This window comes from Mastacembelus armatus, chromosome 4 (assembly GCF_900324485.2).
Source record: "Mastacembelus armatus chromosome 4, fMasArm1.2, whole genome shotgun sequence".
In the NCBI taxonomy this organism is placed as follows: domain Eukaryota; kingdom Metazoa; phylum Chordata; class Actinopteri; order Synbranchiformes; family Mastacembelidae; genus Mastacembelus; species Mastacembelus armatus.
Genome location: NC_046636.1, coordinates 24,804,075 through 24,831,476, shown reverse-complemented (window position 1 = coordinate 24,831,476; position 27,402 = coordinate 24,804,075). Strand labels below are relative to the sequence as shown.

At 39.6% G+C, this 27,402-nt stretch overlaps 1 protein-coding gene across 2 annotated transcripts; it reads left to right on the top strand.

The window, feature by feature from the left end:
* Positions 1-27,188, top strand: atf6 (activating transcription factor 6). Of its 2 annotated transcripts, XM_026305394.2 has the most exons (16): positions 3-234; positions 943-1,019; positions 1,414-1,492; positions 1,972-2,069; positions 2,799-2,922; positions 3,155-3,358; positions 4,917-5,086; positions 10,564-10,749; positions 10,844-10,935; positions 12,418-12,567; positions 13,976-14,071; positions 14,196-14,298; positions 15,028-15,089; positions 15,823-15,934; positions 19,550-19,634; positions 25,268-27,188. In XM_026305394.2, the coding sequence occupies exons 1-16, from the start codon at positions 135-137 to the stop codon at positions 25,462-25,464; spliced, it is 1,935 nt and encodes a 644-aa protein (XP_026161179.1). In that variant the 5' UTR covers positions 3-134; the 3' UTR covers positions 25,465-27,188. The 2 variants fall into 2 exon arrangements, with proteins under 2 accessions (XP_026161180.1, XP_026161179.1); XM_026305395.2 differs by lacking the exons at positions 19,550-19,634; positions 25,268-27,188 and adding an exon at positions 18,263-18,362 and having other exon boundaries at positions 1-234.
* The last annotated feature ends 214 nt before the right edge of the window (positions 27,189-27,402 follow it).

The following is a 27,402-nucleotide window of genomic DNA, read 5'->3' as shown; positions in this document are numbered from 1 at the left end:
CCTCGGTGGCACCCGTAGTGTTACGGTAAAGCCAGACGTGTATTTACGAGTTAAACCGGAAGAGCAGTCCTAGGAGACATCGGTTGATCACAACTTGTAACAGTGGGATTATATACTAATGAATTCAGAAAAGGATGTCGTCCGATTTAACGTTACACTTCGAAAATCATCAACAATATCCAGCGATGGATAGTGAGACGGGAATGATCTCCATCGACCAAGGAGGAGAGTGGGGTAAGCGTTAGTTTCTAGAAAGACCCACGCAGGGAGGCAGATGTAACTGTCTGATGTAATAGTAATATTTAGATAATAGTAATATCTGGATAGTAGTGTCGTTAATATCTAGCTAACAGTAATATCCTGATAGTAGTAATGTTTAGCTATAAACTCTGTGAGGCATAATAATTGAATGTAGGCCACAGAAACATGGCACAGAATTTATTCTCCAGAGGTGACCTGATTGACTGGTTGTAAAAGAAGCTGATGAGCCATTTAATTTATTTTTTACCCTGTAAAAGTTGTAGGTCTCTCGGTAAATGTAGTAAAGATTTTGAAAAACGGCCGATGTAAATAGCAAATAGTAATGAGACCTGGGTTTTAACTCTGAGCAGTATGCAAAGTAAGTTTTTATACGTTGTATTTTGTACTTTTATGTATCTGTATTTTGTCATTTAAAATTGTTTTACGGGAATGCAAACTAGGTGAAAATATGCTTTTCATTTAAACAGTATCAAACTGGTTAAGGCATGTTTATTTGTTTATGTTTGCAGTGACTATTCTCCTTTGCTCATTTGAATTCAGAACCATCAGAACCATAAATGACTGCTCCCAGTTGCACGTGGAAGATGGACTGTGCAAGAGATTGTAGGATTTCTTTGTTTTCTCTTCATAGCCCGAGTTATGACGACTCATGACGTGTGCTGTATTCTTGTCGTTACACAGACATAAGCCTGTTCGATGAGCTGGACAGCCTGGGAGATGCACATGAGCTGCTTGAGGCCCTGGAGAATGTAGGCTCTGTGAGTGGAAATATGAACAGGAAACATGAAAAGCAAGAAATTTGTTCATTAGTCAGCGTTGCAGAGCTAGTGATGCAGAAACAACATGGTAGCCCACTCTATTATGTAATGACAGGATGTAGTGTGTAGATGTCATACTGTAGGCAATAACAGAAACTTTATAAAGTTTTATTTACTGTTTCTTAAAAAAAACTTAAATTATTAACTTCTCATGTATGTGATTAGGTAAACAGTGAGTTTCCTGCCTATTGTATATGTCATACGTTTTGTTTTTACACTTATATATAAGGACATATATCATATGTTCTTTCCTCACAATTACACGTTGACTTCTGTTTTCATTATGTATGCTGATAAGATCCATGAGTTAAAAAGTGTGTGTTTTGTTTCTCAGCCCAGTGACAGTCCAGCTCTAGACTTTGATATTGACATACCATTTTGGAATGAAGTGGATACAAGCAACACCTGCACAGGTAAAGCAACACATGTTGACATCTGTCCTGAACATGGCTGATGCATTTCAGTCTGAAATTAGGCTAATTCATAGAAGGGAGTCTGATGTCCATCGTTTGCACAGTAATATTACACAGTCATAGCCACTGTTGGGTAAAAGAAATTAACTGACAATTATCAGGATTTTCATCCTTTCAGAATATTTACTAGTGGTATTTTATTGTTTGGCTGTTGCAAATTATGACTGAATACCACATGGGTGACTTCATTTGTTGATTTATTGTTTAAATGACTGTTTAGGGATCAAGATGCAAAGACAGCAGGTATATCGTAATAATTATGTGTATTTATGTAACACAGTGGTTTATGCTAAATGACTAAAGGATAAATAGAGAATATTAGTGTTGAATATATGTGTATGATTTCACTGGGATAGCCAGTCAGATCTTTCTGTACTGATAAGCCTACATATGTGACACGTTTGTCTTTGTGCATCCAGATGGTGAGGTGAGCGTGGACTCTCTGTCACCTGCCCACACTGTGAGCTCTGTCTCATCTCCTGCCTCTGTGGAAGCCCTGTCACCATACTCCTTACTAGTAAGTCACTGTCTTCAACTCTTTGACCTTCTCAGTTTTTTTTTTTTTTTTGGCATTTGACTTGTATTTCCAATTCAAATTTTATCTTTGTTCTTGTTTGCAAGTATTTACATATGTGACTATCTTAGTTGGAGCAAATAAAATCTTTGTCCAGATGGTATCCAAGCACTGACAGCTGCTCTTTGCTTTTGGATAGAGACCCACACATACACACTTGAGACGCTTATTAACAAAAGCCTTAAACACCTTGTCAAACTGATAATTTGCTGTCCTTCTGAGCTGTGCTCCGCCCCTTCGTTAAATAAAAGGTGATGACAACTTAAATCACATTAGCATAATTTAGCAGGCAGATGTTTTCACAATGTGTCAAAACAAGGACATGGGTTACAAATATGTGCACAACACAGTGTGCACATATTTGTCTGATAACTGAATCACCCTGACTGAATCCAAGGACATAGTCCTTTAGTCTACTAAAGTCTTTAAATAATGACAAGGACACTAGACACTAGATATACAATGTTGTTTGCCATACATGTCATATGAGCGTTAGTGGCTTTATTAAAAAGTCAGTGTGTTGAGCAGAAAAAGCCAGAAATATTATCTGTGTTTAAAATGCATTTTTAGTAGTGACCACAGTATAACTAGAACGTCCAGGAATTTTGGGTATCTTAAAAAAGAGGTATAGACTATATACAGGAGGTAAGTCATCTCTGTCTCTCCTTTCAGGATGAGGCTCTGTCTCCACAGTCTCAACCCTCTCCTGTTTCAGTGTGCTCAGAATCCAGTGGCTTTTCTGAAATCTCTTCTTCAGCTCAGAAAGCTCCAGAGAGGACCCACCAGACTGCACGAGGTGAAGCAGCCTCCACCACCACACACTGCTCTTTTATCTGTCATTTATATTTGTACTCTGTCCAAAAAACAGGGCAAATCCTGCATAACAGTCTGGGTGTGAGTCCCCTCAATAATACCCTGCAACTGTAAATGCAAATTTCTCCACCTGAGCTGAGCCTTTCATTGTGTTTACATAAGTCCTGTTTTCTTATCTTGGTCCTTCCACCCCTGTCCCTGGACACACATACCAGCCAAACCATCTCAGCCACTCAAGAGGCCGATTCAGATCGGCCCGAAGGTCTCCATCCAGCCAAAACCACTGATTACAGCTGTGCCATTGGCTCCTGCAGCTGCGACCCTGCAGGCTAAGACAATTATCATCCAGCCCCTGCAGACCACTGTGCTGCCAGTGGTTAAACCAGCTCCAGTCAACATCCAGCCAGCACCCCCTGCAGGTCAGAGCTTACACTGCGACATATTTCCTCTCATTACACTTATTGCATCAGACCATTCCACTGGATATATCAGCAAACTTCTTCAGTCTTAATAAAACATTTTGTGATTAACTTGGAGATTGCGATGCAATCAGGTAAAATAAACACTAATGTCTAACCTAGTCATTAGTGTTTATTTCTCTTGATTTATTTTTCTTGATTCTGTATTCCCTTTGTTTTTTTAAATGATATAGTTTTTGTGTCTTGGCCACCAGAGAGTGCTCTAGGCTCAGTTTTCACTCCTCAGTGATCCTCGGTGTCTTAATCTTCTCTGCTTGGTGGTCAAAAAATTAGAAATAAATCAGATATTGAGTTGATAAATGTTAGATTTTGTACCCAAATATGTTGATATTTGCCTACATTTGAGAAAACAAACTACTTTGAGAATCAGCCATAAACATACATTCAAGTGAATTTGATTTATTGCCCAGATGTAAACCAAAGTCTGTTAGTGAGCTGCTGTTTTTATACTAAAGACTTTCTTGTGGCCAAGCCTAGATGGTTTACCAATCTGGTCTTCTTTGTGTGTTACATCAACAGCAACTAGGCCAATATAAATACTTATGTCATTGCCTGGGACCCAAGTGGGTGGAGTATCTTACCTCTCTTGACTTGAATCTGAACTCAGCTCTCCTGTCTTCCTGGTAATGGTCTACATGGAGATGGCTAAGGCCAAGACCCCAGAAAAGTTTAAGACCCCAGATGGAATTCAAGTTGGGCCTGCATAATATTATGAGTCTCACTGGTTTAACATGCCCTCCTAAGTATTTATAGCTAAAGAGTAACAACAAAGCCTCAGGGAGATGAAAGAAAGATATTAAAGATCGATAAATAGTGTCTAACCGGGGCAGTCAAGGCAGGCCGACAGGGCGTTTCATTTCTTTTGACCTAGTGAATTCTTCTTACAGATAGTGTGCTTGCGTACAAAGACTGGAGTGTTGGCACCACACATTCACTAGCTGGACTGGCTAACACAATTAGCACGGACTGATTGTTTAATGTTAGACGGGGAAGGTTGATGGGTCAGTTTGAAGAGTGGTTCCTGGTACAGTCTCACTGGAAGTTGTGGGCTAAATTGTAAGAGTCTTTTAGATTAACGGGACATTTATACGTGGACAGTATTTTGTGCTCATGATGTTTTTTCAGTTCTCTGTCTTTCACGCCATGGCCTGTTTTAAATGCTACCACACATGCAAGTTTGTGTGTGTTTTCATGCACATAAAACCCACACACCTCTCAGTTAGGAATGTAGAAGTTTAAGACCACGGGTCAAGATGCTAAACATCTTCTCCACCTGTTCTTTAAAGTCAGAGTGTTTTAAAAAAAGAGAGAGAGGGGGGGGTGTTTTTGTTATAGATGGCAAGACAAATGTAGAATAAGAACATGCACACAAACTTAAGAACAAACTGACCCCCATAATCACAGTCAGTACCAATGTTAATTATACAGTAAAAATATGATGATAGTATAGTTAAGACCCGTAATTTCAAAATGTCTGTGTGATGTGTCCCTCTAACAGGCCACCACATAGTGCTGTCTCAGCCTGGCCAGGTGCTACAGATTCAGACACCACAGACCGTCACCAGCAATGTCGTCACCATGCCAACGCTCAGCCAGGACAGGCCTGTCCCTGTGGCTGCTCCTCCAGTGGTCTCCGTCACATTTCAGCCCCCTTCCCCGGAAGATGACGTGAGTTTATGTCTTTTTACCTGATAGTTCGTACATGACACAGCTCACAGGGCATTGATGTATTAACATGATGTATTTTCAACTGTGGATTTTAAGATGAACATGATGTTTCCATTACATTTTCTGATCAGTGCTTTTTTAAATTGCTTTATTACCCTGTGCCCTCTTCTGTGATCTTTTAATGGTACCTGACAGGAATTAGACATGTTACACTCCTAATTACTTTTGCATAATAGTAGTGGGTGAAAACGCATGTTCATTTGCTTCATTTTTCTTTCGTATACATTTTTAATATTCTCATCATCTGCATTTAATAATTGGTTAATGTTAACTGGTTAAAACTTGACAGGTTAATGTAAGATACAAGAGATTCTATTGCTTTAGCTGATTATATAAAATAGCTACAACAGTGCTTTGCATGCCAGTACCCTCACAAATGTAAAACTGTGATTTAATTACGATCAGATTGTTTTCAGGCCATTCACTTTGCCTTAACCAGTGGGAGTCAGCATGAAGTCAGATTTAATACGCCCTATTGGTCAGAATGGACATCCCAATGCCCGAAATACCACCCACAGTATTTGACAAAGATATATCTGTGTTGTTAGAAGCACATAAGAATCTAATTAATACCACAGTGATTTGTCTGTGCTCAGTGGAAGAGTTTCTGTCTCTTCTGTTTTTCTCTCTGTAATATGTTGGAATTTTGGCTCACAAAGTGTGGCCATGTCGTTTCTTAGACAAAGCATCTTCAGGAATAAATAATACAGTACGTAGTAGAAAGTTGTCTTTGTGTGCACGGACATGACAGGACGTTGTGATGTTGTGGTTGCCATGTTCACAGACTGGATCCTGTCCAACATAAACTCCCTCATCCTACCCTGTTTTTTGTATTTATTTTAAATTCCCCAGCTATTAACTTTAATTTCTTGGAAATATATGAAAATAAATTGTGACAGGAAAAGGTTTATAGCGTTCTTTTATTTTAATGTGAGTTTAAACATGCAAACTGAAGGTTTTTTTGTAAATTTTGTAAAGTGATTTTGGTTGTGATGGATTCTTAGAAGAGAGCTATTTACTAGCCAAGTCCTTATTAAGCTGAAACCTTTTTGGCTTTCATGGAACCACAAACAAGCCTCACATGAGCATTTTTGGCCTTAGCTTTGTTTTTACCTATGGGGTTTATTGGAAAGCTAGACTTTATATACTTCTATAATTGTTATGTAATTGCAGTTCAGACAGTGTGAACGGTGTCACAGAAGGGACATAACTCTCCCTGTGGATGACAGAGGGTGGATCCTTCCTTGTGCTGCATTCAGGGGTGATGTCAGGACAGCTGCAGTGGACAGAATACACACACAAATGCAGAGTTAACACTGACCTTCAGTATTTCTCCGCCTTGCACATTCATTTCTCTACAGTCTCCTAATGACAGCGCAGGACAGTGGAGAGCTTGCAGGGAATCTTATAAGGTGCTATTAACTGCAGCAGAGGCTACCACACAGATTTAAAGGTTTTAGAAAACTCAATTATAGTATGTTTTGTTTATGGTACAAACTTGTGGGCTTCCAATAAAAGCTCTCCACCTTGTGTACATGTTGGTTGTATCTTGGGTGGGACAGGCTGTCAGAGGTTAGTATGAGAGCCTGTGTTTCTGATGGTTTTCTGTTTGTTGCTTGAATAAACTGCAAATTAAATTTCTCCTCCTCCAGTCTGGATTGTCAGCCTCCGTTGGACATCCATGGGGATGCAATGATTCACTTTGACATCAGTGTTGTTCCAGGCTTCAGTCTGCAGTATAATGGTTTCTGAGGGCTTGCTGTTGTTTGACCTTTAGTGAATTTAGAAATATGTTCTCGCTACGGCTTCTCTTTTTGGTTTTGATTTCACTCGATTTTTTTTTTTTTTTTGAGCAGACTTCCACATTGTTAATGTTTCCCATTTGCCGTGTAGCTGACATTAATGTTGCAGTGAAGTTTCCAAAATATATCACTGCACGAATGAGTAGTTTTCTTAATTATGGAGAACTCTGTGTGTCACATTGGTGGAATGTCAGCTAAATCATCTGCTATGATTACTGTGGTGACAACCACAGAAAACTGATCCAGTTTCAAGCTGTTATCATCTTAAATGATTATCACTTTTTGGCTCTGATGCACTGCTGGTGAATGTGAAAAACATGGTCATAACCTAATGTCAGAAAGCTGTATCTTACACATATTCTTAGCTTATCTTGATAACAATGTTTCCCATCAGGCTTTTTTAGTGATTAACATTAACTGACTGGTTGTTGATTTGATGATGTAATGAATGCCTTTAGAAATACGCAGGAAGTACTTGTCCACTTATCACGGGCATAATTGAGTTCACCGAAGCACTTTCCATGTAAGAGCTGTAGAGCAGTGTCAAGGAATTCCAAAGTCCAGGGGCCAAAACAAATATGCCTCTTAGCTATTTACAAAGCTAATGAGTCAATAAAGTTTACAATATGTGATTTGAGGGGAGGGACTGTACACATTAATTGTGAGGTGGAAAATAAAACTGGGTTTTTGGATCTGATTCCTCAGCTTGTTTCACATGACAAAGAAGTGGAAGTTTAAAATTGACTTAAAATGGAACGTGAAATATTTATGTCACCAAATCTCTGTGTTTATCATATCATCAATAGAATGATTTAAAGCAAGATTATGTTTTGCTAAATGATGGCCACTGTAGCCACAAGTTGTGAAGGCCAAAGATAAGTTGCAGTTTAACAGTCATAAAGTTTACAAGCTCACTCAGTAATGAAAGATGCACAGCAATATCTGTCTAAAATAACTAAACAAAGCTAACACTAGCTAACATTAGCCACCACAAGCAGCTGGTCATATCAGGCCATCTATTGCTGTAGCAGCAACACCCCTGAGTGAATTAAAGTGAGTAAGGGCGTGTTTTAATGTTTATGAATAAAAATGGGTTACTTCGTATTGCTGTAGAAAAAGTTAAGCTTTAAATGGACTTTCAAGTTGTTTCTGTAGTCAAGTTGGGTCAAGCTGTGCGCATGTGTGTGTGCTAGTGTTCGGACCCGCTGCAGCTGTGCTCAGTTTATAACCTCACAGTGGTCTGGTTACAGCACAGTGGTGGACTTGGTGGGCTGTCGGATGTGTAAAACGCCTGTAAAGGATATCATGTTTGTGCCAAGTGTTGCTGCATGTTGTGTCTTTTACTGTATGTCACTGCTCAAGTTGTTTTCAGTACTGTATTTAAACCCATAGCTAACCTATATAAGCCCAGGAGTTAAACAACTGCTAATGATTACATGCTTCAGACAGGTGTCATGTTGGGCTAAGTATTTTGCAACAGCTGTAAACAGCCATCAGGAGCTGGGTCACTGTAATGAAATGGGCTCCTACTCAGCCAAGGATTTAGGTCTGTGTGTGTGTGTCTGTGTGTGTTCTATACTAGTAAACAGTCAAGCCTGGAGTAGCAATTCTCCAATTAGTAGCATGTGAGGACTTGTATGAGGGGACCCCTACCTCCAACACTAAAGATGCTGACTTAGAAAAAAAGGGCTCACTAGTTTCCCTCATTATTCAGCATAGATCCATTGTAGACATTAGTGATGGAGCAACATTGAATGATGTTTTGCATCCAGTGATTTAAACAGTTCACCAAATGATGCTGAATAATTCATTACTGTAGATTTATAAGCTCATGCTTTTGTCTTACTGTTTGTGACAGTTTCCTGTTAAAAGGAACCCTGCCCATTTTGATAGCTTAAAAATTCATCACACGCTTCCTCCTGGTGTAACCCTTTGAATAATGAAAGCACAGACCCTCATCAGCACAGTGACAGTCAGGTGCACTGGGATCTGCTGGATTCTCTTAGCGCTTACTGTTTTTTCTCTCTTCCTGTGTTCATCCATTGAGGAATTTCAGCACCACCCTGCAGCATATTCATACAATGACACACATTGACGCCCAGGACTGCTCAGTGGACGAACAGCTGTGCACAGCTTGTTGCAGTTGCAGTTCAACATGAACAGCTGGGGGCATGTGCCCTACTTGTAGGCACCATTTTATTCTCATCAACTTTTCCCACCAACTCTTAAATAGTTCGAGTTAGAACCCATGTTAGCGTTAACCTCTCACCCATTTAAGTGTGGTTCATTGAGAAATGCCACTCAGTGATTTTTTTGTTTTTATGTAATCCTTCCCCCAGACGTTCCTTCTCTGCCTCATTGTGTGTGCCAATGTGAAGTTCTCCCGGCTCTCTGGTAACTGCTTACTTGCAGCGTTCCCAGGCTCGAGCTGGTGGCACGGCTCCCAGATCTGGTCTGAGAGACAGAGGGGTTTCTCAGGAGACAGAACACAAATACAGGGGATCCAAATAACTTAATCACCAGCGAGCCTATTAGGACCAGGATCTTGCCCTGGGGAGGGTGTTTGTGTTTGGGGAAGGGCAGGAGAGGAGTAACTGGGGACTGGATGGACAAAGAAGGTGTTTGGGTAATCACAGCCATGGGTTGTGTTAATTTGCAATAGGTCAAGATGTGATATGTGCTGTTTGGTTTAGCATGCAAGACTTTGATTTCAGTTCCCAGTTTACTCACTATAAAACATAAGAAATCCTGCTGCTTAATTTGTTTATTTGCCTTTCCAGAGTTTAGACAGTCTTGATTTTGAAGAAAGCCACATATAAACAAATTATAGGTTATATAAATGGAGAACAAATCTGAATAACATCTATTTATTTGCTGAATAACATGTGACACAGACATTAAGTTCTATGGTTGAACCTGTCTTTTTGTCTTTTACATCTTGACCTGTAACATACAGTATATTATGCTTAAGCGTATATGTCTTTAATTTAAACCCCTTTCGAGAGTGACACACACTGAACACATCCTCCTTCACATGTAGAATTGAGGCGTTGCGAGAGACCTTTTAACCTCTCAGAAGATGTCGCTATAAATGTTTTCAAGCAAAAGCTTGATTGCATGCACTCATGGGCTTTTTGTGTCATCAGCAGTTTTCCCAGTGAGAATCATAAAAAGTCCCATATGGCTTTTATGTGGGGTTCCTCTTCCTTTCCTTTATTTACTCTCCGTGTCAACTCTATTTTAACTTTTTGTGTGTGTGTCATGCCAACGTGCCTTGTTTGAACCTCTCCGAACTTCTTTCCCATGATCCTAAATATGTGTCTTTTTTCTGTTGTGTTTGGCTGGTTTTACAAAGAAAAATCAAAATAATAATGATCATAATAATGAAAAAACATTTTTACCCAAAATGCACTGAGAGCATAAATAAATATGAAGTCAGAGGAACCTAAGATCTATAGCCCAACAGGTGGCATAGGTAAGCATTTCATTGCATTCTCACAATTACTGCCCCTCTTTCCTGTTTGGATAGGTGTTGAGCAGATGAAGGATGAAATACTTGACATGTCTAATGTTATTTTTGTCTTTCTCTTTGTCTCTCTAACTTTCTCGCAACAGTCAAAGTTGTCCCAGAGGCAGCAGCGTATGATAAAGAACCGCGAGTCAGCATCCCTGTCTCGGAAGAAGAAGAAAGAGTATCTGCTCTCACTGGAAGCTCGTCTGAAATTGGCGTTGTCAGAGAATGAGGTGCTTAAGTGTGAGAATGGCAACCTCAAGAGACAGCTGGAAGGCCTTCTGAGTGAGGTGAGAGGCTAGAAGCCACAGCTCTAAACTATATAGTCATACACTTTTTAAAATACTATTAATCTGTAATTTAATTTGATTCCTTCTCCTGCAGAACACAGTACTAAAGGCAACAGGGCCCAAGAGGAGAGCTGTGTGTCTGATGGTGGTGTTGGTGTTCCTCATGCTTAATGTTGGACCAATGAGGTGAGCATGTGATAGCATAGCTTCCACCACCCTGTGTAAGAACTTGATTTAGTGTCCAGTAGCTAAAATTCAAACCAAAGAACTTTGATGCAAGCAGATACCACAGCTCACAATACATTAAGATTACTGCAACATATTGTGAAAGCACAAGTGTTTGATTATTGAAAGGAAACAAATGGGAAAAGCCATGACTCACTGTGGGAATCACGCCTCTCATGTTAAGACTTTACACAAAACAGCTTTATAGACATCAGTGCACAGCATTTTCAACTGAAGAAATATGTTCTTTTATTCTTAAAACCACCTTTGTCCATATAAGGCTACATTTTTTTTATTAGGACTGACCTAAAAATGAAAAATGAGTGTTTGACTATTTGTTGGCCATTAACTGGCTTGTTAATGTAATTCAGGAAGACAAAGGATCATGGCAGACTGTTTCTTTGTGGTACAAGCCATAATAGTCCAGTAAAGTAGTGCAGATAATGTGCAAGTCCAGTCTTAGTGAAATTGATCTTCTTTGTAAATACACTGACAATAGTTCATCCATCCAAAATTGCTCCATTTCTGTTGCCATAGTTTATAGACTTATTGACTAATGGTCAAATAAGCTTCACAACTACTTAACTAAGTTTGGGGAAAAGTAAATATTTACCACTTACAATTCTTAGAAAATCAGGCTACAAAAGAAGGATAAAACAGTTTTATGTGTCAGTTTCTTTATTCAGCTGGTTAAATTAACAGTCGTGACAAATTAAAATAAGTTATATAAAACTACACTGGGGAAAACTAGATGATTTCCACCCAGCTAGCAGATGGAAAGATTGTGTAATTCCAAAAACTCTATCTCCAAATATAATGACAGATTCTATGTTCTCATGTTATAAAAATGTTTGTTTTCTCCTAGGAATAATGTTATCCACAAGGATGCAAGCATCTACTTTTTGGACTTGTTGGCTTTAATGAAATGCGTGTGCTCTGTGCTGGGAACATGCTCTTTCAGTTGTTCTCTAGAGCCTAAACATGAAGGAATTACATGAAACCAATGAATGAGTTTGGTTTGTGACATGAGCTTTCTTCACAGCAGCTAAACCATGTGTGCATGTACCTGTACTCACATCTGTGTGTTTTGTGTTCGGGCTCTCCTTTGGAATGTGAAATATGCCTTTTTTTTAAAATCAGATCCCTTTGAAATGAAAATGCCACCCAGTGTGGTAATACCACAGAAAGAGACTCTGTGTATTTTTGCTCGTATGTCTGCCCCAGTGTGCTTTGGGTTATGAAGTCTAGATCAGAGTTCAGATTCTGCTTGTAGCTAAAAACAAAAACCCCTCCTGTGCACAGGATGTGGGCCACATGGAATTCAGAGTTCATTTTAGTCCAGTGCCAAGTTCTTCTTTTCACTTTGTTTCTTCCATCTCAAGTGTCTTGATTTCAACCTTACCTGTCTCTTTCACTCACCTCACCTGCCTTCTGTTTCGTCAGTCTGTTTCAGGGTGACCCAGGCTCCAAACTTGACGTTGTTTCCATGCAGCACAACGGCAGAAAACTTTTGGAATTTTCACCAGAGGCAGAAACTAATGTCATGATGGGCCCAGAGACCGCCACCAGTGGCTCCTATGAGATGGCTGACAGGTATCAAGCTCAACCCCCACCACCCTGTATTTACCCACCATGTCAGCCGACCAGGATGCACCTGTGCCTGGGGTTGGTCTGGAGTTGTACCGGTCATAACGGCACACGTAAACATGTGCACCAGCCCATTACCAGCTCTGTCCAAATGTTTAGATTTAACATCCAACATTATATTGCTAGTAACAGTTTATTTTTCTAAAGTGTCATATATTTTTTATTTCTTTGTAAATGTACTAGAGGTCTTTTGGTTTCATTTGGAAATTGTATAAATAACATTTTGACGTATTATCTGTGCCCCATGTACTGGAAATAATTTTTTGCCAGGTGGTCAGTGTGTATAATGTCTCCATGGCATTGCCAGCCTGTGTTGTGTCAGATCTCTACACAGGGTATGTTACATGCTGACGTAAACCATTCATCTGTAGTATCGGGTTTCACGGCAACGTTAAATCAGGGCAGGCAGGAAGGAACACATTAGCCTTTAAACGAGGGGTGACGGCACCAAACGCAGCAGAGAGGAGGATGATGGGGGGGGATATGCAACCTAATCTTGGGGTTCCACTGAACAGTGTGTGTGGGAAGATTAATACAGGCCCCCTCAGAGTTGTGGTAGGGCCTCTGTTGTTTGACATGTTGTCTCACTGAGCCATTTCAAGGGTGCTTAGAGACAGGAACGTGAGGCATAGTCGCTGTTGTGGTTCAGATCAGCAAGGCCCAGGGGATGGATTACGTCTGTGGCAGATGTCTTTCTTAAGCCCCTCTAGGTGGGCACTGACTGTGGACACTCAACATCAGCACCTCAAGTAACATAATGATTCACTGTCAGAGAGGTATAACAGTTGGAATTAAAGTCACAGTACCATCTGCACAGGAAAGTCATGCAAACCCACGTAATGGAAACAACCAAGGCTATTGGGCTGTTTTTATCTGTCACTGTCCATAACCAGACTGGATGTCACATACTGGGTGGTAGTGCTCAGTTTTCTATAGCACATCTATGATAATTCTCACAGGATTTATAGCAACATGTCAGAGTCTTTGCACGTCCCTGCAAGTCAGCTTTTCCTTCCACACACTGCACATCAAGTGAAAGTAGAACTCATTAGTAATCAGTGAAATCCAGTAGAGATATAATTGTCCCCATATTGAGGTCATGCTATTTTCTTATGGCACCCTTTTGCTTCATGTTACCAGATTCACTCTGGGTGTTTCACCTCACTCAGAGGGCAAGCAGCCATGCTGGCTCTCTGTTTGCATTCGAAGCATATTCTCAACATGTGGAAAATATTGTTGCCAGATTGTTATTTGAATATCTTTGACTGAATTCGCGGCATCTGAACAGTTTTGTAAACTTATCACCTTTCTCTTTATTTAACGGCCACTGTCTGCTTTTTATTCCGTGTTTTAGCTCTGAAGATAAGGCCCTGATGGTGGTGAAGGACCACATGTTTATCAAACCTCCACCCCCCTGCGAGCCTGCTGTTAACAGGACCAAGTGCATAGAGTAAGTTACAAACTTTTTAATGTATGCCCAATGTGTGTGTTTTCCTCTTGTTGTGTTTTCTCAACCAACTCTAACCTAAATATATACAAAAATAATAATAAACTGTGTTAACTTTAATTGGCAGGTTGGCTCATGAGTTGAGGGGTTGGGTCCACCGTCATGAAGTTCAGCAGACCAAATCCAGGCGCATGAGTAACAACAACCACAAACCCACCCGGACCATTCTGGTAGGTCACAACAGTTTAGGGAAACATATCTAATAGTCTATATGAACATGTACACACTGAGTCTTACAAACTAAACTTTAAACGTCTTGTAATTTATGACTGGTTTTTGGCAATCAACAGCCTTTCTTTCACCACTGTTTCACCTCTCCTCACACCTTCCCTTTTTCTGCCTCTTTTCTTTTTATTGGGCTGAGTTTAATCCGGCAGCACTGAGGAAGTCAACAAAACACTTAGTGGGGAGCTGTAGGATTAGTGCCCCCTGCTCCTTTTTTTCCATCATTTTTTCAAAATCTGTCACAGTAACGCCACAGTGCGCCAACAGCTGCCCAGTTAGTACACACTCATTCTACTTTTATTTATAAATGGAAACAGGGATGTGTTTATTCTCACCTGAACTGAGCTGTTTAAGCACTACAAAGGCACTAAAAACTTTACAGTATTTTAACCCACAGTATGAGAAGCTGCAATATTATAACATTTAAATAGTATTTCTAAATGATTCCACATACTCTTGAGCGTAAAGGAAATTAGAGTAGATAGTTGTTTCCATATGACGTGAACAGGAGAAGCTACAGATATAGACCACCAAATGATTGATTAATAGAAACCTAGATGTTTGAAATGTTTTGAATTGAGTCTCTATGTATGACACAGTGCAGTTTATTCTTCTTTCTCTAATTGGTACTTTGATGTGATTTTGAGAATTAATTCTTTCTTGTTTCCTCAAAGAAAACTGAGAATAAGGATGATGCACAGATTGTCACCGTCCAATACACAGAAACGACGGAAAAGTGAGTAAAAGCCTGGTAAAGGTGCATTCATGCCATGTTCACACGAGTTTGTAATGTTTCAGGTTTACATGTTTTTTCTTATAAACAGTTCCTGTGTTTTAAAAGCTATATGAACATTTCGACCGATAGACAGCAGGACATAGAGTAGATACCAAGCCAAAGTCACAATAAATGCTACTTGTGCAGTGAACTAAAACAGTGATCAATGATCTGCAGAATGAGTGTTTTTGCAGCTCCACAACATAAAGCAGTGATAGATGTAATGACAGTGTAGAATATTTCATTGTTTTAGAATTGCATTTTATTAAAGTGGGTCTTTAAATGGACCATTTTGATTTCAACATTTATGTGCATTTTTAGATGTGACAATGTAACTGCGTTGACAGTGATACTGTGATGTTTAAGATGACCCTGATGCACTGCTTCAGAGGTTTGGCAATCAATAAAACCCTTTTCTGCTGGACTACACTGTGTGGTTTAGATCAGACACATGGAGTCAATAGTTTCTTGGCCATCTACTTTTTTTTTTAGTTGTTAAATCTGGATGTGACACTGAGTTCTATAAGGAAAAAGAAGAAAAATCCCTTTTCATCAGACACATACGTGTCAGTCTCAAAATATCCCCATCAGCTGAACCCCAATCTCTGCCTTTTTCTTCTGCCCAATTTCTAAACACTCCTTTCCATGTTTTCCCCCTTGTTCTGCATTCCTGTAATTCTCAATGCCTCAACAGGAATCCTGGCAGTGAGCTGCAGGTGTACTACGCTCCTCCTCACATCTACAGTGACTTCTTCGATGAGCTCAACCGTCGTGGGGACACTTTCTATGTGGTGTCTTTCCGCAGGGTAGGTTTAAAACCGTCTGGTGCCTGACACCGATTTTAAAGCATGAAAAGGGAACAGTTCCCCACAGAGACTCTTAACACAGAAGTTCACTGAGCTCATAAGGTAAATTTAGGAAGATTTCAAGGGAATTTTTCACAGCTAATCAAACTGAATTCCATTTTATGTCATTACATTTCCCTTTCCCAAGCTAGTGATTAAAAAGTGACTAATTATTAATAGAAAAAGTTACTTACAAATCATAAATAATGAGTGGTTTTATTTAAGATGGTGAAATGCACACGCCTAAGGGTGTAACGGCCCCTTCCCACTCCACTTTCTTTGGTCCTCTTGCAATCATCAAGACCATGATTTAGATTTTTAGGCACGACCATATGTCAGTGCTAACCCACTTGGTCTTTATTCATTTGGCTATTTTCCCACCTGTTTTTAATTTTCTGTCTTGATATGATTTATTCTTGGACATCTTATTCAGACAGAGGTCTTTGATTACTTTGGGTTTCTTTCCAAGAAGTTCTGTCTTCTCATGACAAAGACATATATTTAGAGAACCCCTGACCTTACATCCCTGTGTTCTCACGTGCTAAGACATAAGCAGCCTTGTAAAACTGAATCACTTTTTGCTGGTAAGATGCAAAATATGTGTCCTACCAAAACACATTTGGTCACTGTTCCAAAGAGCTGGACTGTTTTGTATCAGATGGTTCAGTTTGAGTTACTCTATACTGGGTCATTTTAACCTCTTACATTGTCAGTGGGGAAAGATGCTTTAGGCATTTGGTCAAAGATTAAGATCCCTTTTCACCAAGCAAGTGAAAAAGGTCTGGCTCTGAGTTGTCATGGTGACAGCAGGGACAATGGCAACTATGGTTCACCCACTTTGCGGGTCTCTGCAGGGTCAAGTAGCTGTTCTTCAGTTTCCAGCAGCTTTGTGTTACTGAGGAGCAGTGAGGGTGTTAAGGTTTATCCAACTTAAAACCAACATGAAACTTTAACATAATAGTGTAAAAACACAGTTAGTCAAAGTATTAATCTGTAATGATTAAGGCCTTGTAACCTTTTTATTTTGATATGAAAATGGAGTGCTATAACCTACAATTGTTTTCTTTATTGCTTAATCTTTTCTGGATTAATTAATTAACTGATTGTTGTCTGACAATAACTTGAATAGCTTGGCTCATAGCTGAAAGCCCGGGGAAATGTTTTTAAAAAGCGCACTTGGCTGACTAACTATCCGAAAAACCCAAAGATATTCACACTGGACAAGGGAACCGACAGTTTGGTACATTGGAAAAGTTTGACATAACATGATAAACAAAATTTTATTGTCATCAAAATATTATTTATTACTTTTTTTCCTAAATAACCAAGCTCTGTAAAGATATATTCATTTTGTTTTCACTTTCTCTTCCTTACATTTTACACTTTCCTAACCAGAGGACAATATCACAAGAACTTACCTCTCATACTACATGCCTGCTGTTTTTTTGGTTGTGACTGCTTTTATTAAATGCTAAAGTGGACTGAAGCTGGTTTTAATTAAACGGGAATAGTTTTAGTAATCAACAATACACAATCCTTAAGAAGCATTAAATCATAAAACACACCATTCATGTAAAAAGTAAAAAGCACAGGCCTGTTGTCAGTGTGACCTTTTTAATTTTTATAGACCTTTCACTTTTTTCATTCTGTTTATTTGCCTGTATTTTGTTTCCCGGGTTTCAGTGTTTGTGTGTGTGTGTCTGTAAAAGCGGGTGTGCTTTTGTTTTTTTGTTCCATTCGGTGTGATGTTATTCTAAGACTGCCAAGCCCTGGATTAAACTTGATATTTGTTGAGATTTTAAAGCCAATTGCAACCAATTTTAACTTTTGGCCCTCTAGGCAAAATATATTTCATCATGGGCTATCCTTGTCCTCGCCAACAGTTGAAGTCCCTGCCTGCAGTTTGCTGTGCAGTGGGAGATGGCCGTGTACTTACCACCTGTGGCTTTGTTTAAGTGTGAAATGAGGTGATGGAAAACATAACTCTCAGCAAGACCACAATATGGAACTGTGCCTTCTCCACCGTCAGTTTGTGGTCTTGCTTCACTTCTCATGTTTTAGCACCTGCAGCTTTATGTACAGTAAGTGTGCACTGAGTGGAACTGGTGGGACCATTGGTTGCTTTCACTGTGGGCCATGTCCAAGGTGGTTCAAGTGAAAGTCACCTGTTAACATGGCAGCTGGAGTTTCTGTGTCAGTCCCCTGCTGATGAGCAGTAATGTGTTTGGCATTTTCCTGCTTTTTGACACCCTCCAATCAGAGTGGAGACACCCTTTCATTTATTTTTAGCATTTTACGCTCCCTCTGTTGACTGACAGCTCACCCTGATGTCCTGCAGTGCTTTGAGCATGTATCACATCAAACCAGTTATGTTGAAGAAGAAATTCTCGTTTCTCTGTGGAGTTCAGTTTTAACAGTTCTTAAAGGGGCACTCCACCAATTTTATACCTGAAGTTCAGTATGCATCATGGTTAATGGTATTTGTCCTGCAAGACAAGTTGTGTAAGGCCTTCAGTGGTCTTGAAGTGGTATCTCAGATTGGGCTTGAATCTGAAAGAACTGAAAGAAACAGGGTCTTTAGGAGTCTTTAGGGTAGGAGGGAGCTATTGAGATGTTTTATGTGAAATGTATGATTCAGCATTTTTGGAGCATTGATCTATACTGATTAGAAAACATCAAAATGGAAATATCTCTGCTTAACTGCTTCCATCTTAAACACACCTTTTTTCTGAGTCCCACAACTTCATGCAAGTGTAACACCAGCTGGATGAAGTGCACCTTTAACTGTGCTCATAACTATTTGAAAACTCTTTTAAAGATAACTTCTTGCTTTACACACTGAGGTCAAATAACACAATGGCTTTTCTGCCTCCTTTTTTTTGATTTTCTCTTTCAGTTCTAACAATAATACTTCGTCTGGGTTTTGTTCAGTGATTGTCATGTGTGCGCTTGTTAAAATGCTTTGTTATATTGGTTTGGCTTGTCTGTTATGCTGTTTCCTTAAAGAGATGCATGACTTAGCTTTCAATACTGTAGGATTTTATTTTAGCGCCATTATTCTTTGTATGTGTGTGTGTGTGTGTGTCCCATGTGTTTGCACATTAGCATTCCTTACTCCTACTATCTAATGAGTTGCCCAAAAGCGTTTTTTTAATAGAGCCAGTAACTGAGGGGCTTTGCTGGTTAATGCTGTTGTAATTTTTTACTTCTAGTGGATTAACAAGTTCAGTAAGTGCTTCAGAATGGCCCATCCTGAAGGTACTGCAGTGGTTTTACTGTAACTGTCTAGGTAAGAGGCTGAGGCACGTGAAAAGTGCTCTCTTTAAAATTTTATGTGACGAGAGGATTTCATGAAAATGACTCCCTTATACTTGGACTGTTTAACCTCCCACGATGACCCTTGCATCACTGATAATTATTATTAGTTATTAGTTATTACACGTCCTTCAGCAGGTCTTAAGGTTAACAGTTACAGCTTCACTTCTAAATCTTGATCTGGAAATACACACAGCCAACCATTTTGCTTCCAAATGAGTTGTGATTATTTCTTGATGATCTTCTCCTCTTTGTTTTCAGGATCATCTCCTGCTTCCTGCTACCAACCACAACAAAGGACGTCGACCCAAGATGTCTGTGGTGTTGCCAGCCATGAATATAAATGGTAAGTGCTTCAGCATAGATAACAACAGTTGTGGAGTTTAGTCAGTCAACACAATGTAACAGATGAAGCACAAGCTGGGAACAGGTTCAGAAAACGTTTCCCCACAAGAATGCTTTACTTGTGGTCTAAGACAGTAAGAGCACTTTTGCTTTTTAGACCTATTAAAGTGGTACTGATCCTTTTTTTCATCTATGCTGGTACTGTTTTTCCCAGAATTACCTTTTTGGAACAAAAGTTTGTGTTGATTGTTTAACTTCCATGAAGTTTTCCTTGCCAAAAAGCTTCCTTGACATCTGGCTTTATGTTATTAGAAGGCCTCCTCCCTTTGTACAGTAGTTTCTGTTATGTCCTTCAGCCTCTGAGTGTTTTTACAACGACTGACCAAACTGCACAAGAAACACAAACATAAGAAGCAGTTTTTTCATGGTGCTAATGTCCTTTTGCCCTTTATTTTGAGCTGAAAATACCTCTGAGTACCTAAAAACATCCCAGGCAGTCTCATCCACACTCTGCTACCTACATTGAAAACAAATAAAAGCTTCTGCAGATGTGTCACATCTGGTACCTTCATGCCAGGCAGAGAGTTTCAGCCACTTTCTGCTTGTGTTGTTATGGATGTTTGAGGTTTTATGATTTAAGCATTAGCACGGTTTAAAGTGTCATTATGTGTCCTGTTCAGCCTGCTAAATGTGAGTGGAAGTAATTCAGCTAATTAGTTATCAGTGTTAGCCAGCGGCACATTACTTGGTCCTTAAACTTTTGTGAAAATACAAGCACTTTGGTTTGAGCAAACCATTCACTGTCAGTCACATGTATTAGCTGTATGCTAGTGACAAACAAGCAAATGACTTTCTGTCAAACAGATGTCCACTTCACATTATTTAGCAGGGACCTAGCTCATTTAAAATGCTTCATGTCTTCTTAATGAGTGCAATTTCTGTTCCTGTCATATCAGTGTGGGTGGCAATCAGATTGTACTTGGTTGCCATGTAGGGGGTGGTTTCCATTGGCCCATTTGAGAAGCAACCACCCATTTATTTGAACGCCTGCCCTCAAAAACAAACCCAGACATTTTAACACTGGTATGCATGAAGTTCAGCATCTGAACACTGGATCGGCAAAACCCTTGGCCTACGATTGCCAGGTTTGTTGCCAAAATGTTTTGCATGAATCATTAAAGTATGCACATGGTCTTGATTTTCATGAGCTCATCAAAACTTCTTTCCATGGCTCTGATATCTGCTGCATTATCAATCTAGTGTTTCAGCAGAAAGAAGTCTTCTACGTGGCTTAATTTTCACTGAACCTCCAGGACCGTGGATTGAAAGGAAACAGTTTGTGTTGGCTGTGAGCAACTAGGAAGACAACCTGTTATTGTTGGCAGTTTAGCAGGCACTTTAATCAGAAATCTTCTTGTTCTTCTGATATGTCCCTTTGTGCGGCAGACCACCATTAACATACTTGGTTAGTGTTTCAACCAGCTCTGAGAGGTGAGTCAGTGGAATATGAGCCTCTTAGCAGGGTAGACACAGCCATTGGGAAATAACTTTTTTTTTCTGGGGCAGGGATGTTTGAGATGAAGATTGATGAAGGTAAACATTGTTCTTGGTTGGTCTTGTCACAGAGGAATGTTAAGGTTCATGCCGGTCAGAAGGCCTATTGAAATAGTAGTAAATAGAGAAATCCAAGACCCCCCTTTTCAGCTAATTGTTAAAACGGCCAAACAAAGGTGGCATTCAGGGAGAGATATCAGGTCTGGAAAGATTCTCAAGAGTCTTTCTATTTGTACGATGTGTCATGGATGGCTGTAGCTGGCTGCAAATTCAAAACATTGTGTTCATCTGTGCTTGTTTCAGGCGTTCATGTCTTTGCATCTAATAAGGTGGATGTTTGATGTTAGCACAGTAGCTTTAGTTTCAGATACCTCAGCTGCTCCTCCTAGTATCAACTCACTGGCCTGACAGTGAAAGTGTAGTTAAAAACCACGCCAACAGACGTACAAAGCAACGGATGGCCGTGCTTCTCTCACAGCACAACATGCGTCCGATCCTCCATCCTTTTCCATATGAAACCCCATGTGTCACACAGATGACCATCTTCAAGTAGCACATTAGATTTATGTTGTCTTTGTTTGAGACTTTAAAGTAATTGAGTGCAAATGTACATATTTAGCTGGGCCAGACCCTTAGTAAAGCAGAGACACTGACCTCTTTATGGAGCATGATTGCTCCACGGTGGAGAATAATTCTTTCCAGCTCTCTGTTGCTGCTCTCTTTTAGGAATGCCTTCCTTCTCCAGTCCCTAAATAGTTTTCATCTGGAGTTGGTGGATAAACTCTGCTAATCTGGAGGGAGTGATTGGTCTGTCGTGGTTAATAACCGAACACCGAGGACAGAGGCTTTGATGTAAGCAGTCATCTGCTTTTGTCTCTATGTGTCTACGGTTCAGGGGTTCTGTTAAAGTTGTTTGACCATAACCTCCTATAGTCCCTCTGTAAACATCTAGCTGAGCAGTGGCTCCTTGTATGGACTGAAGGGCGTGCGTATTTAATAATCCTCTGAGTTTGAAAGTAGCTCAATCAAGTGAAAGCGACATGTTTGGACAAGAGGAATTTTTAGGAGATGACATCATTTACAGGTGCATCAACCATGGGAGACACACTGCAGTGTAGTTGGACTGCTCTGTGATTGTACATGTTCACTGTAGCTAACGGGCAGCTTTCACCAGGAGTTCGAGGTACAGCTCAACGCCGTTGAAGGAGTTGGGGGTTATATTTTCTTACTCTTCTAATCTAACCAGAACATCAGTTCTCAACCAGGCCTTAGAAACAGGGTGTGTTCTTACCAACCAAAATGTTTAATCCTTGTCATCCCTGCAAAATAAAATTTCAAATTTTTATGTAAGTGATTCTTTGATTCTCTCTATGTAAATCTGGGTATTAGTTGTCTTAGCGGCATGGCTGGCACTGCTGGTCACTCCACTGTTGTTCAGACTGAAATATCTCAACAACTTTTGGTCTGCAGTGAAATTTGGTATGGGCATTCATGATCCCAAGATTATGAATCTTATGACTTTGTTATGAATTTGTTGAAGATATTTATGTTCCCTTGACTCTTATTAACAATTACTAATTAGAAGATCTGTACATTCTTGTAAGATATCTTGTAATCTTCTAAATTAAAGATGAGCATGTTGGAAGAGTTCTCTGAATCAGTTGGCAACCTTATTGTTTGTTTTAATTGAGCTAAATCATGTCTTGTAATTTTGTGATTACACCCAGTGAAAGTTTCCTTTTAATTATAAAAATCTTTCCTCATGAGAATGTCCTCACAGTTTGTGTGAGTCTAGCACCCATCACTGTCCCAAGATACGCTCTCAGGTTTCCTCAGATGCATTACTACCAGACATTGAGTCTTTATCAGCACGCGCCACCATACTGTGTCACTGAAACTTTCTGGAAGATCTCCAGATGGCACCAGTCAAAGGGGGAAGGAAATCTTGGAGAGCAGAACGGCAGATTTGGCAGCGTCTTCAAAGAGCTGTTGTTTGAAGTTGAGCCTTGTGGCTGTGTGTTTGTCTGTTTCCTGCTCCACTGTTGAGGCCTCTCAAGCAGTTAGCGAAATGGAAGTTAAGACTAGTTGGTAATTTTGGAAAAAGATGAATGTAAACAAAATGGTAGATAAAATGTTAGTCTTCAGTTTGGTTAATCCTTATGGGTAATGGATTACAGTTGCCAAATTACAGTGTAATTATTGGGCACTTACAAAACAATTATGGGTACAATAAACTTATTAAGGGATAACCTCATTATGGGATTCCTAGTGACTACCAAACCGTTGCTGTTATTTCAAGCTGTTTTTGTTCCTGTGTAATATTTACATTTGTTTAATCACAGGTATTTACATCATAGTCCTCCAGCCACACATATCAGAGGTTGTGCATTTGAATTATTAATGTGACCATTTTCCACTTTACGTTGCCAATCTGCTTAAATTATATTCATTGTTAGATTAGGGTTAAATTGTACAGCAGTTTGTTTTTCACTGAAAACACAACAGGGCAGAATTTTGAACTGAGAGTGGTGAGTGGAGTTGGAAGCTCAGCTGGCTATAAGTAGACCACATGTAGCTATATACATAGAGAATCAACTTTTCAGCTCTGTTTCAGACAGAAGCCTAATTTGAGATTTACTGTACACAGCATGACAGGGAGTTTTAAATCCAAACCCAGGGGATGATTCAGTGATGTCTTGTTAAAACGCTGAAGCCATTTCCAGTTTCACTGCAGGAGCAAAAGTAGCAGTTCAGTAGTAGATTAAGTTCTAGCACACAGTACTGCACTTTTAGATTCTTATCACACAAAACCATCAGGTGTCTGACTGATCCCAGGTTCATCGTGTACAACAACAAGCCCATAAAGAACCCACTAGAGGTCATCAAAAACTATTTTCAGAGGTAAGAAGAGTCCTGCAGCAGATGGTCTGACCCCCATAAAGCTCTGATCACAGCAGATTGGAGTCGGTCTGGGATCACAGGAGACACAAGACACTGGGACAGCCTGGATCTACAGAAGAACCGCAGCAGCTTCTCCAGCTGATTAGATTTCAGTTTTGTTCCTTTCACTGCACTTTGTATGAAGTTCTTAGATAAATGGAAAACTATTTAGCATCCCCTGTCAATATTTAGTGCATAAACCCTTTGCACAATACTGTATGTGTATTAACCATCTAATGACAGAAACATCTGTGGACTCTTGCAGCTATTGTATCGTCTCTATACAATCTGATGAACTCTATCTGCCTGTGAAAATATGTGGACTCTTGCAGACAGAAGAAGCTGATGTCTTGCACAGGTGTCTGGAAAAATACTGCTAAAACATTTTAAAGACACCTACAGCTCAATTTCTGGGTCATATAAGAGTGCGCTATAACTGACTGAGGTGTGGCTTGTGTTGTCCATATGGGAAATAAATCATTTAAAAGAGGTTATTTCTCCAGAGTTAAGTTGGGTGGTGGTCTCCTACAACCTATGAACTGTATCACTGTCTCATTCCCCTTTGACAGTTGACAATGAGCTTTGTATTCGCCGTACTGTACACCATCTGCAATCTTGGATGGTTCTTCAGACACAGTCGTCTGTCTCCATCTTGCCAGAGTTGGCTCTTTCCTTCTCTAAACACAAGAAGAAGCCTGAAGGATCCTGACTCAACAGTGATCGTTGTCTCTCCTTCTCTCCCGCATCCCTGCCAGACTTTGTTCTCTCAAATTTGCATGTCCTGCTCTTGTTTAGAACTGTTTTTGTTTATCTCCATGTAGGAGAAATCCAGTATGTGACTCACCTCTGGACTCCATGTGTAACCAAGCCTCCACCCATACTCGCTGTGGTTCTCAGCCCCCCAACTGCCTCAAACAATACTCCTTTATACTCCCAAAAACACTCATGACCGCGCTACAGCAAGCACAACAAAAAAAACCTTTCCTGTAATAATGATGATGTGGAATCGTGTTTGGTAAACATTGTTTTTGTCTTGTTGAGTTTTTTCCCACACTTGCATTGAGCAAATTAAATGGCAAAAACTTTTTTATCCAGTGATAGATGCATCCTTACTAACCCTTATCTTTCGTGCTGTTACAGAAAGCATCATCAGGGACAAAGAGTTCGAGGTGATGATGCAGATTGACTGTGAAGTAACAGACACCAGGATACTCCACATCAGGTCGTCCACCATCCCACCTTTGCTCCGAGTCAACCACACCAACACCTTTTACCAGCACTCCCCAACTGACAACAAGGCCGCACCTCCAGTCGGCGTGTTAATGGGGTCTGCTTAGGATCAAGCATCAACATCTGAATTATTTATAACCTGTGAACAAAAACCATGAAGGAAAACCTCAAAATAAGACCTCAGATACTTATAAAGTATAATTTAAAGCTGGTGGCTCCCATTTCATTAAGTTTGTGACTTAGATGTGGATGAATGTGTTCTGCTGAAATCCAGCCCATAGAATGCAAAGGTAGCTCAAAGGTCAGACATGTTCTCTATTAGGACTGATATCTGGAGGTAATCTGTAACAGGCTCCGAGCAGAAGTAGTCCTCGTGTGGCAACAACACTGACTTCTGTCTGTAACCTCAGACAGAAAAATACATTTGTGATAGAAATGTTTAGAAGCACGACAATTCTCAATTCTTGTGTTTGTATCTTTTTAAAATGGAGGCTATCTTACTTATTTGCAGTTTTTCTCTCTGAAAGCAGCTTTTGTTAGTGAAATCACAGATTAATCACATGCAGCTGCAGATGCATTCAGTGAACTCAGGAAGTTAGGTGATCTGTGAAAGCTAACAGCTAACTGCTACGTTGTTAGCTGGTTTCCATGAATCTGAGCATTTCAGGTGCTCTTGTTTATAGTGTTCTATCAGTAAAGAATTTCAGATTAAATTTTTGGGTCTTTGCACTGTGTTTCACTTATATTAATGAACAGATTCAGATACTGTACATATTTATTTCTATGATGCCAGCTCCTGTGGTGTGACTCAATTCCCTCATTTCTGGTGACAGAAAATGTATCCCGTCAAGATTTATTGATTCTTTTTCTGCTCTGTGGGAACTTTTCTTTCTAGTTGATTACACAAAACCCACTGAGAAATGAAAATGAATTAGTGAATAGGAAGGGAACATACTTGCTCTTAGTGCTGGGGTATTTTTTAAGCTTCAATTCACTGGGAGGACATGGAGAAAGTGTACCCCCTAAAAACTGTATCCATCCAAGGTCTCAGTCAAGCTATTTGACATACTTAACACTGGTGAAACATCGCCTGAACTCCACCCACAGGCTGAAATTGCACTTTTATTTAGTGCACCTATGTTTATATTGAAATTGCAACCTCCTGACAATTCTTTTTTTATTTAAATGTGTAGAGTTGTGATAGACTTTAGTACTAATTTGTAGTAAACATTTGCACTATAAATGCAGAACCTGGGAGGTTCAGTTCTAGCTTTAAATGCCTTATAATGATGTGTCTGTGACCTTGTTTTAAGTACGTGTAATTAGGGACTAAAATTGATAATTATAACATACATCATCCATCCATTATCTATACCTGCTCAATCCTTAACCAGGGTCCCAGGGATCTGCAGGAGCCTATCCCAGCTCTCTTTGGGTGAAAGACAGGGGTACACCACTAATCCATAATGCTGGCCCAACATACATCATCTGAATTCATAATTCTTTTCATATTCCTGACAAGTCCTGTATATTTTGATTGAAAATATGTTTCCTTTAGCTGCATAATTGTAAAAGTGATTATGTTTTAACACAACAGCCTATAAAAACGGTTTAAAAAATCTATTCTTTTTACTTGTGCTTTTTTAAGCTAAGCATTCTCTGTGAGTACTTTTTTCCTTTTTTGGTTTCACCAATACATTTGATTCATTGCCTCCCAACAGCACTTAAGGACAAAAGGAAGAGCACAATTAAAACCTTGTGGGGTTTTGTTTTTGTATTCTATATGTGTATAAAAAAAATATAAACCAAAATAAACACCGGATTTTCTCTATCTGTCCGTGTATCCTTTTTGACTGATGGAAAATCCTCTCTCTATAGGAAATCCATTAACTGCATTTTTTTTTAATTCAACAAGTAGATTGATTTTCTTTGCATATTTCCATGAACTAAAGCTCAATTTATAGTTGGAACAGTGAATTACAGGCTTGAACATCCATTGCCTTTATGTCTGTGTTTATATTTCTCTTCTTCCTGCCTGGTTGTCT